The sequence below is a fragment of the Oppia nitens genome, unplaced genomic scaffold (genome assembly GCF_028296485.1).
Source record: "Oppia nitens isolate AA-2021 unplaced genomic scaffold, nextdenovo-longstitch-racon4-pilon3 scaffold29_pilon_pilon_pilon, whole genome shotgun sequence".
NCBI classification, from domain to species: Eukaryota; Metazoa; Arthropoda; class Arachnida; order Sarcoptiformes; family Oppiidae; genus Oppia; species Oppia nitens.
In genome coordinates this window covers 644499-659787 of record NW_026533209.1, presented here as the reverse complement: position 1 = coordinate 659787, position 15289 = coordinate 644499, and the positions used below count along the sequence as shown (strand labels likewise).

Sequence of the window (15289 nt, the reverse complement as noted above, 5' to 3'; positions counted from 1 at the left end):
ATCACACATTACACACACATTATTTGGGCGACAAATGCAAATTAATTTTGTTTTATTTTATTTTTAGTTACTTTTTATAACAATTATTGTTGTTGTTATTCAAGTATTTGCAAATTAATTTCTATATGATATATATATATATATATATATATATATATATATATATATAAATTTATATTAATATCAAATAATAATATTTTAATAATCAAAATAATAATATTAATAATAATGATAATCATATGGGTCTCCACCCTTTCAGGAAGGCTATCCCCAGACATGTAGTATCAGTGATACAGTATCACTGATCTTCAAGGCTAACAGCATCATCATTAGCATCATTGTAAAATTTTTTAAAATTTAGTTGACTAATCATACAGTACTAAACATAGCACTTGTAGTTTACTTTCACTGACAACACACACACAAAAAAACCCTACAAACCTGTATACACACACTGTATTAATGATTAACTTATTAATCCTTTAATCTTATATTACAAATTGAAAATATACATTTAATTTTTCAGATAAATTTTTCAATATTTCAACTATTATTGGTCTAACTAATGGACTAATATTTTAAAATAATTTATATATATATATATTGTACTTAAAACTTAGTAAAAATTTTTGCAATAATATAGATAAAAGACATAAACTATTTTAGTGGAGGGGAAGACCCTCATAGCCAGTCATAGGACATCAACTTCCAGTACAGTTCAGTTCAGTCCAGTCATATAAAACTATATATTTAGTTATAATTTATAAGTTATAATCATATATTTTGGCACATATATATATAWAATAATAAAACACTAAAATGAATACTTTTCTGGTAATACTAATACTAATTATTCAAATTTTTATTATATTATAATAATATATCTATAAATTAATGTTTTAAATGCTTAAAATATAGCTCTACCTCATGGCTCTGGTCATACTCGAGACAATAATGACAGTCCAAGCCTTCATACTGGCCGGYGGTGGTGTTGCCGGAGGCGTTATGGGCGGCCTTCTTGGTGGCGCCGGTATCGGTGGTGGYGGTGGCGGCGCCGGTGTTTTCGGTACATCAGGTGTCAGTTCGTTTGGCTCGTCRTCATCATCRTCGTCATCGTCCTCTTTTGTATCATCGCCTGCCGTATCKGTTCACCGGACAGTGTCCGTATCGCAACCCATCGTCCAGACCAAGACCATCGAAACTATTCAAACGGTTGAGTCGAGTCCTGTCATTCAGGAAACTACATTTATGGACAGTCATCGTGTTGGCCATCATCATGTGGGCGGCGSCAGCAGTTTTGGTGGAGGTAGCAGTTTTAGCGCCGGCAGTAGCTTTAGTGGTGGCAGCTTTGGTGGCGGCGGCGGCTTTGGTGGTGCAGGTATTGGCGGTTTGGCCGGAATTGGCGCCGGTTTTGGTATTGGAGGTCTAGTGTTGGGACGAAAGTAATTTTTTTTAAATTTTCAATTATATGTTTGACTTTTTTTTAGTATTTTTTGATGACATATATTTTTTTATACTCAATATACTGTATTGTAATTATTTATTAGCCCTTTATTTATTTTGTCATTTACATTAATTATTACATATAYAGTATATATCGAGTTTCATCTACTACTGTAATTTTTTTTAAAAAAAGTAATTTTAATTGAAATGTAATTATTTTAATTATATYTTATAATAATTATTAACCCATTATAAAWCCCACTCAATACATATTAAACATTTTTGAATTGACAAAAAAATCATTTACATGTATAAAMCATATATATATATATATATATTAATACATAAGTATTGCATATTATTACCGCAAAACACTTGTGCTAATCACACACACATACATACATACATAACTACCGGAGTCAATGTACCTCATGTTGACTATCATCTGCGCCATTACGGCGCTGGCATTGATAGCCGCTCCCACTGACCAACGTTTTGTACGCAAAAATGCCCGCGACTTGTCCTACCCGGAATGGACCGAATTGCGTCGGGCGTTGGCCGCTATGCGTGCCCGGCCAGCCGACGATCCGCTTTCGTTTACCTTCCAGAGCAACGTTCACGGCTGGGAATCGTACGACGGTTCACCWCAGGCCATACACCGGGCCCGTCAATTGGGTTGGCATCAGTGCCAACACGGACACCATCTGTTCCTTGTCTGGCATCGAATCTATCTATTCTTTTTCGAGCGTATTCTCCGACGACACGYCGGTCCCAACAGTCGACTGGCACTGCCCTACTGGGACTACTATGAAGACGGAGCCCTACCCTTGCCGTTTCGCGTACCGAATAACCCGCACCAGAATCCGCTGTTTGTGGCCGAACGYTGCGCCGACATTAATCGAGGCCGTCCGCTCAATCCGGCACTGGTTACGGCTGTACCGGCGTTGAGGTCAACTTTTTTCTCGACCGATCACCGAACCAATGAACTAAATGTTTGCCATTCGTTGGGCGGCGCTGTCGGCGGACCAACGTTTCAGGACGAATGGGAAGGTCTACTGGAGGCCATACCGCACAACAACGTCCATCTGCTTGTAGGCGGTCCCGACGGCTATTTTTCCGATAATTGCCGATCGGCACGCGATCCTGTATTTCTCATACATCACGCGCAAATTGACCGAATCTGGGATTCGTGGACACGGACGCGCGGCCCCGATGCCCGTACGGGACTGTCTGCTGCACTATTAAACCAAACGTTTGATATGTGGGACGAACGTGGTCTTCGGGTACGTGTGCGCGCSCGYGACTTTCTCGATACCGGACCGCTTGGCTACGACTACGCCGAGCTGTTGCACGTCCCGCGCAACGACCAGTTTCTGCGCGAAGTGCCCCGACTTTGGCTGTCGCTGAACGCAACCGACGTACGGCTCMGGCATTCGTCTACCCGATCATCAGTTCGTTTGCCGATAAATCCGCGTTTCCGTGAACTGTTCAGCGCTATGGCCCGCGAAGAGACACCACAGGTTCGGTCGTCTCTACAGCTGTCCATTGCSTACGTCGAGTCTGACCTCATTGTACACGTATACCTGAATTTGCCGGACGAGTCGGCACCGTTCGAACAGAGGCCACACTTTGTCGGTGCGTTGGCCTCWGTGCCGACCAAATGCACTTCAACCGGCAGTCGAGCCGTCGAATCATTACAATTGACCAACTGTTACGACCTGACGGACAGTTTGCGTWCAGTGGCTGTCGAGASGTTGCGCACAWCGGGCGATGTGTTGTCGGATATTACGGTGTCGTTTRTACCGAAAAGTTGTGACCAAGAAATGGCCGTCAATTGGACTGTTCGGCCAGTGTTGCACGTGAATCGGGTACTGCTTACCCATTACTATGCCGATGGTGTAGCCCAGGGACGCGGCTACGAGTTTCCGCCAGATTTACGKGCGCTCAATGAATAAATGAATCAATTATTTATTTATTGTATTGTATATATATATATATATTCTACACCCTTACCACACCTCCRCCCCCACCCCAAGCTAACTATAAACTATAACAATAATAATAATAAAAYTATTTGTAGACTATTTTTWTAATTAATAGTTTAYYGTTTAATTSAATTGATTTCATTCATAATACAACTAAATATATTTTWAAACATAATTTCATAACCATTTATTCATCAATCAATCATTTTTATGTTTGGACAACACTTCTGGAYCTAATTCTTAATATTCTTCTTCATCTACTTCTTCTTATTTCTTCTATTACTACTTATTCTTCTTCTTTTTGATTGTCGACTTCTTTTTTTTCTTCTGGCATTACGTCTCATAGTGTGAAAACTTTTTCGTCTRTGTCGTCGTCGAGAAGAACCAATCCTTGTTCTTCTTCTTCTCGAATTATCTCTAATATCCTGTCTAAATGTCAACTCTGATTGTTGTTGTTCCCAATCAGGATCAGCCACAGCAGGCACTGGATTAGGTGGCTGTCCGTTGTCGTTGTCGTCGTCGTTGTTGTTGTTGTTTAAGGGTATGGGTTGGTCAGCATTTGTATTATCAACGATTGGCGTCCTATTACCGGTTTCAGTGGGATTTACAATCATTGGACTGTCGATGTCTTTAGTTTCGATGTTTGTGACCGTCGAAGAAGTTTTTGCATTTGCTTTGTCTTTGTCATCGATTTTCSGTTTCCTATMGTTGTCTTTGACTGYTKTGTTTTCATCCATAACTCGTACTATAATAATAATTTCCCACCAATTGATTGAATCAAAATGATTAACCGTTTTTTTTAAATGATTTGAATAATTWTAAATTATAAAATTAAATTGTTGATTAAAAATAAACTTTTTTCAAAATTTTGCTTAATTTGTTTTGAAAGTAAATTGTTTTTTAATTTTACGTAACTTTTAAGTTACTACTATTAATAGATAATATACAGAATAATAATTATCATTATAATTGACATATTTTTAATGTAATTTTTTTTTGTTATAAATCAATCAATTGATGTCATTATTATTACTATTACTAAACAAAAAAAATGTCAATGAAATACTTAATGTTAATATTATTAAAATTATTATTAATTTCTAATGACAACAATTATCTACCTGTAGTTGACTACTACCCAGTGTTTCGATAGTTATTACAGTAGTTATTAAATATTAATTGATATTTTGTTTAAATAAATTAAAATAATAAACATAATTATTAACAATTTTTTTATCATACACTTTATTTTTGATACAAATATACTGTATATACACAAACATTATATTTAAAAAGCACGGGCTTAGGTAGTATTGGCGACCGACAAATCAATTTTCAATGTTTGCTCGGTTTCTGTGTCAAACTTGGCAAACAACGGCTGCAATTGATTGTACCAAACGGTCGACGGCATAAACGGCTGGCCGGTTTCGATGGCTATCGGATCGGCCATGTATTGATCGATTACGGGCKCAAACTGTTGTAGATCTATCTGATAGCCGGCTTGTTGGCCAAGGGCGGAGGCCACCAATACTTGMTTAGTTAAYATCATGCGATACCATCGCGAATCGCGTCGAAATTGGTCGGTCAGTGCACCAATAAATGCCAAACCGTTGGCCAAATGTAGAYAACCAAAAKCCAATCTATMGGGTGTAGTCAGTCGGGTATTAGTGGCCACTGTAATCATTTCGGAGATAAACTGTGTAATAAGCCATGTGTAATGAACTCTGTAGATCTGTTTGACCAGTTGTCTGGTTTCGRCTACAGTATTGGCTATCCTATTGKTTTCGTCATCGTATAGACAGTAACGTATGGCTAGTGATTCCAAACCGAGACYAACTGTTTCCAGTGTTGTCCGAAACACTGGTATCCAACCGGGTTTGGACAGCGCGTAGCTTTCGTTTYGGCCGACCAGCCGCTGATTGGYTAACGAGTATAGGCACTGATGAAACATTGTGACGGCTCTGACAATCATAAAGCAAACAGATTTTACCAAATAGTAGACCAAATGGTCCAAYACTTCGGCCGAGTAGTCATAAGTGGTCATAATATGATAAACAACTTTCAGTATGTAATCATCGAACACCCGATCCGATTGGCCAATAATGGTGTCTATGGTGTCGGCAAATTGTGCTAAAATGCGTGTAAACTTTGGCCGCTGGTTGCCGCCGTTACGCCACCAAAAATATAGTCTGTTATACTGAAACAAWGCCGACTGCAGACACTGGTCAGAACTCGGTTTGGCCAACACCTCGTGGTYCGGTCGGCGCCAATAAACCAAATAAAAATCATCGACAACTGTCTTAAACWTTTTGTCGGTTTGTGTAAACAATACAATATTAATCAACTCATCTCTGATGGTCTCTTCAATGAATTCGTTATCAAAGACATGRTTGTAATCTTTGAACGCTTGAAACGGTAGCCGATTGTCTGCGTAAGCTTTGGCCAAATAATCGACAAACAGACGCTGAAGATCACTGGCCAGCGAATACAAACGCAACGTATAGCACACCATCAGCGGTACACTTATCGCGTATAGTCGGTGCACGGGTGACCATTGCTTATGGACACTAAATAGGGCCCGACTAATCTGGTGTTGTACAACAAAATTACTGTCCAAACTAATAAAGCACTGACAGGTAGGTTCGATACCCTGACTCCTGGCTTTGCCGATAGTGGCCTCAAATTTCATGACAAATCGGCGACAACACAACAAATACGAATTGATAATTGGCTGACAAAAGTATTGTACGTTCAATGGATTTCCGTCGGCACCCAATTGCCAAACATGTTTTCGCAATTGTTGGACGCGTTTGTCAATAGTCGACTGTCCTCTACTGGACATGTTATCTTTGTCTTCGTTATGAAACAACCGATCGGTTCCGATAATCAGTTTCTGGATAATCAGTTGGCAACAGTAGGTTAGAAATTGTCGAAAATTATTTCGATGAACGAGTTCCAGTTCTTTTGACCATTTTTTATCGTCCGATCGGCTGATATACCGTTGGGCTACTCGTTTGTGTAGTTCAGCCAATCGGACAGAATATTGTATGAAATTGTCGCTACAAATCAGGCCTAACGGTTGCCAATCGGATTGAACACATAGATCGTAGATCGGTGTTTCCCAACGAAGTACTTTGTAGAGTATGGCATCGCAGGTAACGGGCATCGGATGTGTTTGTTCGTGACTGGTCCTGAACTGGTGATTCTTGAGATAGAGTTCCTTATGCCAGACGTTTTTGTAGTGGACAGCATCGGCCATCAGTCGAAGCAATGGTGTATCAGGTGTTTGTGCACTGATAGGTAGGCCAAGTCTGGAATTGTATAGATGATAGGCTACAGTATACATATACATTTCGGGCAGATTGGCTCGGTTAGGGAAATACAGCTGACAGTGCTGGACAAACAGGAACCGGTAGATGGGATTGTGATGAAAGAATGCAACCCAATTGCACCATTCGGTGCACAGACAGCTACCACTGCCGTCAAAGTGGTCAGTCTTGAAAAAACCTGTTTGCAAATCAATAAATCGGGCAATTTGTTTTGATAGGCCAGCGTCGGTAAGTTTGGTCGCTGGTACTGATGACCAAAAGGCTTGGTCACTATTATAGTCAATGGTGTCGCGCCGGAACTTTGCTGTCGTCCTGTGCTGCCATGGCTGATGTTTGGGCTTATTGTTGTTGGCCGCTATACGCCAGCGAAACAGTCGCCGCTGTAGTGCATATATCAGCGAATGCATGTGATAACTGGCCACCAATTGATCCGGATAACCGCTTTCTTTGATAACTTTGAAGCTCATTTTCAACAGTACCGACTCGTGATCGCCGAAATTCATCGAACTGTACAGTCCTTCTGTATGTATATTACAAAACTGTAGATACGATGTGCCGGCCATTTGTTGGCTACCGTCGGTCATTATAATTTCCAATTCAATGGCCAGACTATGATTGTCGACTCTAAGGCTACGGTATTGATCGTAATTCATGGGATGTTCAATAAGTTTATTCAATTGTTTTTGTCGGTCAACCGTCAAATCGATTTCTTTGTCAAACAAATGGGTTATGAAATTGATTTTGGCCGACACTATACCCTCCCGATGGCTAAACTCTAACACCTGTATTGTTAGCTCCAGTTTCTCTAATGTCAGCGACCGATTAATATCGGTTACAAAATCGTAGTCAGGTTTCTCGCCATACAGGCCTTGCATAGACTCGATAAAGGTGTCCAGTTTTGTCCGATACAGTTCCGGACACAACTGGTCATAGCCGGCGTACGACATGCAAAACACTTTGATCGCCCGTCTGAATGCCATGTCTTTGCTAAAGATTCTCAGATAGGGCGACATTACATTCATTTTGGTTAGTGACTGCATCGCACAGGTGGCCACTGGTGCCGGAAAACCTGCCGTCACCGGTGTTTGCTGTTGTTGTTGTTGCTGTAGTTGCGATGATTGTGACGATCCTTGAGCTGTCATTTTATTTGTTTTTCTTTTTTTAGTATACCTGTCCTAATGTTTGAATGGTTGGTTGGATGGTTGGGTGTCTATACTATGATATACTCTATATAAGCCCTTTATGTTCATAAACTGTCTATCCTTTATGTTATCTGAGTTACTATTAATAATGAATATATAATTTTTGAATTTTCAAAAAATTTAGATCTGTTTTAAATGTAACGATCATTTTATTAATAAATTTTTTATAAAATTCAAATTTAGTTTATGAACGACACTATAAAAAAAATAATTATATTGTTTATAACTATTGTTTGATATATTAATCCATTATTATAACTCTAACAAGTGCTATATTAAATAAATAAATATAATATTATTTGAAATATAATTTATTAAAACTTTATAAACTTTAAACTGTAAAAATTATTGAGACCTTGGTTAAAAATATGAATTTAATAATAAAAAAAAATAATAATACAAATTATTGTGTTTTTTAAATATAATGCCTTATATCAGTAATACTATTTACTGATATATTTTTGCTAAATATGCAAATAATTAAAACTTATTAAAATACTGATAAAGTATTCGCACTTAAATGTTATTAATACTGTATAGGCTTTTTAACGGCTTTTTAAATACATTTTAAAAATACATTTTATATACATTATAAATAATAACTAAATAATACAAATTGTATATTAATACTATTGTTTTAATACTATTGTTTTAATACTGAATATAATTAATATTGTTGTAGTAATACTAAGTAGAGTTGCCACATATAATACTGTTGTTATTAGTATATTAATAATACTTTTGTTTTCAAATAATAAGTAGTGAGTCATATACTGCATTAATACTGAATACTATCAATACATTGTAATACTAAAGGTAAATATTGTTATTATTATTATTATTATTTCTATTATTATTATTATTATTATTATTATTATTATTATTATTATTATTATTGTATAATTAATATTGTCATGTAAAGATGTAGATGTATTGTGGCGCCGGTACTGCCATCTATCGATGGGTACCGACACCATATACATTAGGGTTGTAAACGGGATTTCTGTTTTTAGTCCCAACGGGACAAACCAGGAGTTCCGGGATTTAAAAGTTAAGGTTATAAAATTAAGGGATAATTACCCGAGTATAAAAATAGTAGTCTATTATAATTAGGGTTAAATACTAAACGGAAATATTAGGGAATATTAGTGGGAACATTAAGTAGTAAATATAATGGCTTTGTTATTAATGGGAATATATTTAGTAATGTCTAAGTGAAACTTATATATTGTATAGTAGGGCTTGTGTGCACACGACACTCATTGGTGTCGTCTGCAAACAATAAATTGATTCAAAAGCATATAAATACTGATGTAGTTCTCATTGTAAAGTCACTCAAGTGTTGAGTTAGGACTTCGACTAGTCTGCTCAATACACAGAGCTATAAGAGTTCGGACTTCGAATAGTTAACTCTTAACAGTGAGCTTAGGCTCTGCCTGGACTGGCCTGCCTCTGCTTTGCATCGACTTGCAAAGCATTGGTCAGCAGTTCCGGGCAGTGCAGTTATGTATTGTATATTGTTATGAACTTTACTTTACTATTGTATACTTATATTTTATTATTATCAAATAAACAATTCATTTAATTATTATACTGCGTGTATCAATTATTACGGATTACTTCATCGTTGTGTCGACTGTGTTATTGTTGAGGACTAATCGAAGTTGGTCCTCAGCAAAGACTGTTAATGGACAGACTTCGGCGAGATCTATCGCGGACAGATCTCGGGTTGTGTGTATCGACTATAGTCTCGGGACTTAAAGCAGGACAGAAAAGACGGCAACACAACACAATATATACGATTAATTATTTAAAATAAAAATTAATTTTTTATAAATCTAACTTTTATATGAAATTCAATTAAATTACTACTGTATGTAAAGTATAACTTATATAACATACTGTAAATCAATAATTATTATAATTTGAATAAATTGTTTTTATTTATTAAATTATAGTACTGTATAAACTTTATATAATACATTTAGTTGTTAAAAAAATWAAAATATWTATATAATAAATACAAAAATAATAATTAAATTAATGAAAACAAATCAAATTAACATTACAATAAATTTGAAATATAAAATTTATACAAATTTGTTATTTTAAAAAAGTAAAAACTAATTAATTAATTAATTTATCGTTTTCGTGTACCGCTTATTGATTTATCTAATAATGACTTTTGTTTAAGTTTTTTCTGTCCTTGAGTTTGTTGGCTAACTTTCGACTGGCGGGAGTGTCGACTTCGGTAGGCGTCCTCTTTGTTGAGTTCAGATATCTATAGACACACCAAATGGTTAGACCGATGAGCACTAATAGTCCGATAACAAAACCAACTGTTTGTAAATCAAACCAAAAAAAAAAATAGATAATAACAATAAGTTTACATTAAAAAAAAAATTATAAAACAAAAATGTTTACCAATAAGTAATATAATTATAAGACTTATCCCAACTGAAGAAGAAGAAGAATTTCCATCTTTTTCGGTAGTATTTGTCAACTGAGCTGAACTGTCCGGCCGATCGGTAGTATTAGACACCGGTACAGGTGTTGTTGGTTTGTCATCAGCAATAGGTAACGGAATCGTCGGAAACTTGGTCTCAACAAACTTTGTCGTCGGATTCTGTTTGCGTATGTCATCCGAAAATTTTTGCCACGAATTAATCTCATCGGTTGGCAGCTGTCGATAGTATCGCTGATCGGAACAGTTGAGAAAATGTTGGACAACATACTGGCGCCAAACACCGTACTCCAGCCAATAGATGTAATTGTTTTTCAAATGAATTCGGTCACCATTTTCATCGACAAACGCCGCATCAAAACCATCGACTGGTAGGCCATAGGTTTTCAATTCAAACTTACCATTCAATACAAACTTTGTGTTTCGCTGATTGTCATCAGATTTTAGGGAATATAACCAAAACCAGTCATTCTGTTTGTTAATTAATTTTTTGAAATTAATTAATGATTTTGTTGTCGTTGGTTAGTAATGACAGTAATTACCAGAAATACATAACAATCGCCTTTTATTGGTATACATTGGACAGCGTCTGGCGTTTGTTTCAACAATGGAAACACTGAACCAATATCTTTGTTTTGATTGTTATCAGTTGTGTCCATAGAATTCTGATTGAATCTCAAKATACTGGTGTCTTGAATGACATACAATTGTCGATCTCTGGGATCAACGTATACTGTATTGAGTCTATCGATTCGTTTAGCCAATGGTTCGCTCACTAGTTTGCCATCCATTCGGCTCTGTCTAAGCCATGTCTGTCCAATGAAAATATGAAAATAGTTGTCGTCAATGATAATGGCTTTGAATGTATTGTCCAAACATATATCGTAATGACATTCAGGAAAGCCTAGACTCCATATACTGTTTGACTTTTTTATTAAAAAAAAATGGGACACAAATTGATAAAATATTATATTATTATTTTTTTAGTTCAACAAATAAAATCTAAATTTCAAAAATTGTTTTTGTTTTATCAAACCCTAAATGAAGAACTTCGGGTAATAGCTCTTATCTGTGGCTTATTAGTCAATTTTTGTTGTTTATCTTCGTGTATATGAATGGTATATAAGGCGGATAAGTGATTGTCATAAATTAAATACACTGAAACAGTACACATATCTGCATCGCTATCAACGTTGACCACAAATACGGCCATCACTTTTGCTTGTGTCGGCTCGTGATTGCCGGTGATATTGTTTTTGCTAAATATGGTRACTTTGTAGCGGTTGTTGTTAGCATTGGCGGTAAACACCAGCCAATAAGGATAGAGTCGGTTCGGGCACCGGATAGTCACAACTTTCTAAATATATATATATATATTAGTTAATAAAAAATGGTTATGAATATACACTGTTAATAACTAACTGACCATTGTTTTGATCTCCTGATTGTCAAATTGATCYATAAATGTATAGTATTGGTTAGCTTTTGTTGAAGTGTTAAATTTATGGTTACTGTCGGCCATTGAATATCGGGCGCAATAGTAAGCCGTGTTTTTATAGATAAACAATACTTCGACCAAATTGTCAAACTCGTTGGTCGACAAACTCTGGACAATGGTTTCATTGTTCAGACCCGTGATTATCTGTCCCTGAGGCTGATGGGACACATATTGGACATCATTATTATGTCTACTACTACTACTACCGTTACCGATGCCAAACCTATTGATTGTTAACGTTGTATAGTTGACCGTATAAAGTGTAGTCCTGTTGAACAACAGTACTGTCGACACTGGATCCTGACATTTGGTGCTATTAATTATTTAATTAATAAAAAATGATAATAAGCACAGGTATGTCAATACCCCCGCTAACAAAATACTTAACTTACTTATCATTAAGACAACTAACTGCTATAATGTTCAGTATTGTAATTGCTATTGAAAATTTCATGTTTTTTTTATTTTATTTATTATACATACAGTATAGTATAGAAAAAATTTATACAAAATAGTAGTTATAAAATAATATATATGTTTTCAATTTCAAATTTAGCAAAATTATTACTGTAATTATCAATTAGTTTGTTAAAAAAAATGTTTAAATAAATTTATATTTATTCAAACACACACGCGCGCGTATAAAATACAATAAGGCCTATCCGGAGTTTACGCACATTAAAAAATGTTGATTTTTTTCAACAGATAATAGTTAATTATGATCTTAAAAACATATATCCATCAAAATTATTGCGCGGAAACACCTAAAACCTAACTAAAACCTAACCTAAATACCTGAATAACATAATTCTATACTAATTATAAATAAATTAATATTAAAAAAACATAAAGCGCATGAATATTGTTATCAATCACTGTATAATAAAACAATAGTTTTATATTATTATCTATACGACTATATAATTTTAAAATGTTTGTATGTATATATGAATTAGTGTCAATGTCTTCGCAACTTAATCTAATATTTAATGGTAACCTAACCTAATCTATATAGTACTGGGGATACGGAATCAGTGTTTCTCGCGTTAAACCTGGTGTTCGAAACCTAACCTAATTTTCAATGGTAACCTTAATTTATACAGTACTTGGGTTACGAAATAATAACCTAATTTTCAATTAACCTATCCTAATTTATACAGTACTTGGGTTACAGAATCAGTGTTTGTCCGTTACCTAACCTGGTGTTCGAACCGCAACCTAACCTAATTTTCAATGGTAACCTAACCTAATTTATACAGTACTTGGGTTACGGAATAGTGTTTGTCCGTTACCTAACCTTATATATATATATAACCGCTATAACATAATTTTCAATGGTAACCTAACCTAATCTATATAGTACTGGGGTTATTAATCAGTGTTTGTCACGTTAAATAACATTCATATATTGGATTTATGTTTAAAAATCATTATTATTGTGGTTCAATTAATTTATAAATTCTATAAAATTAGATGGTTATATGTTCCGCGTGGACAACTAGTTGTTTTTAAAAGTATTATAAAGAAATTACAACAATACTATTTTATTAGCAATATTATAAATGTTAATTTTGTTCACGCGCTTTATGTTTGTTTAATATTAATTTATTTATAATTAGTGTAGAATTATGTTATGAGAGCTTATTTAGGTTAGGTTTTATTAGGTTTTAGGTTTAATAATTTTGATGGATATATGTTTTTTAGGTCATAATTAACTATTATCTGTTGAAAAAAATCAATTTTTTTTAATGTGCGTAAACTCCGGATTAGCCTACAATAATAATAATAAGTTTAAATTATAAATATTACGATAATAATAAGTTTATTGAAAAAACAAAACATAAACTTTGAAACAAATTAATAGTAATAAATTATTATTACTAATAATATTTTATTAATAATAAATTATTATTACTAATAATATTTTATTAATAAATTTATAATTTTTTATTTAACTTAGATTATAAACTGAATTTAATTATTATCTATATTAATATTATATATATATATATACATAAAATTTATCAATTTTTATTAGGTATACTTGACTAATACATATTGTGTGATATATAATTTATTACAATATTATTTCATAAATATACTTTACATTTAAGTAATTACCCTAAATTTTTACATTAAATTTATTTATTTTTTTTTAAAAAAAGTACTAGATTATCTAAAATTTTTTTTACAGTATTTACTATAAATTAGAAATAATAATATGGTATTTAAAATTATACTAGTATAAATTACTAAAAAAATATTATTATTATCATTATCATATAATTTACAATAATTAAAAAAAACTAAAATTTAGTTTGAAGTTTGTTTGTATTACAGTATTTTAATTAAATAATTAATAATATCATCAAAAAAAAATAAAATATCATATTTGGTTTTCCACAAACAAGAACACAAAATCCGTCCACACGGGAGGGGGGGGGAAAGGGCGTAAGGACAGTCATTATCGGAAACACGACTACCCCCTCCCCACACCCCCACTGCCGACCAAAACTATTTGTCCGTTTTATTATTACTACTACTACTACTGTCTGTAGTATCAGTTTTGCGATACTTGTCGTTCATTTCGGTTAAGAAAACCTTTTGTCCGATCAAACAGTTCCCGGGGTTCCCAAACATTTGGTACATCATAGTTCTGGCTCAGGTATACACCTGTATAGATACCGGCGCCGAATGTTAGCAAAAATTTTATTACCATTTTTTTTTTAATACAGTATTTTGCTGTCGGTGTTTGGTTTGTTTCCGATGCTATACTGTATACACACACACACACGTGTTATACAGATATGTATATTAATATATAGTTAATGTTTAGTTAGTTAATCACTAATTTATTTYATGGACACACCTAACCACACATATATATGTAATAATAATTATTATTTAATTTATTATTTAATACTAATTATCATTTTTTTTGAAAAAAATTTATTTAACAACACATTGTAATGCATTTATTGTTGCATTGATTTTTAATGTACTGTTTATTACTATCATATATAATACAATTTGTTGTAATACTGTATTAACATTACATTAGAAATGTTTTATTTAGTTGTCTTTTAAATGCCATATGATATGACTTTTTTATCGGTTATAATAGTATTTTTTTGGTCCATAAATTACGTTTGAATTTTCATTGCATTTCATATATATTATATATAAAGTATTATACAGTTTATTAGTAATATCTATAAAAAATGGGGGATAATATTATACTTGACGTAATATATTGATTGTTTTTATTGATTATTACAGTACAGTATTGATAATAACTGCTATTTTTGTTGTTATTATTGTTTTTAATATTTATTTATTTTTAAAATAAAAATCTATTATTTATTCGA

At 33.9% G+C, this 15289-nt stretch overlaps 3 protein-coding genes across 3 annotated transcripts; 2 read left to right on the top strand and 1 right to left on the bottom strand.

Annotated features, from left to right (window-relative positions):
• Positions 1 to 797: 797 nt before the first annotated feature.
• Positions 798 to 1734, top strand: LOC128954855 (uncharacterized). The gene is made up of 2 exons (XM_054300457.1): positions 798 to 834; positions 919 to 1734. Exons 1-2 carry the CDS (start codon positions 820 to 822, stop codon positions 1444 to 1446), a joined length of 543 nt encoding a protein of 180 aa, XP_054156432.1. The 5' UTR covers positions 798 to 819; the 3' UTR covers positions 1447 to 1734.
• A 140-nt stretch (positions 1735 to 1874) lies between these two features.
• Positions 1875 to 3398, top strand: LOC128954724 (uncharacterized). The gene has a single exon (XM_054300320.1). The coding sequence runs from the start codon at positions 1875 to 1877 to the stop codon at positions 3396 to 3398; it is 1524 nt and encodes a 507-aa protein (XP_054156295.1).
• A 6720-nt stretch (positions 3399 to 10118) lies between these two features.
• Positions 10119 to 12375, bottom strand: LOC128954842 (uncharacterized). Its single transcript, XM_054300443.1, has 6 exons — positions 12314 to 12375; positions 11850 to 12234; positions 11460 to 11780; positions 10966 to 11349; positions 10384 to 10894; positions 10119 to 10298 (listed from the first exon to the last, which is right to left on the bottom strand). Exons 1-6 carry the CDS (start codon positions 12373 to 12375, stop codon positions 10132 to 10134), a joined length of 1830 nt encoding a protein of 609 aa, XP_054156418.1. The 3' UTR covers positions 10119 to 10131.
• Between the last annotated feature and the right edge of the window lie 2914 nt (positions 12376 to 15289).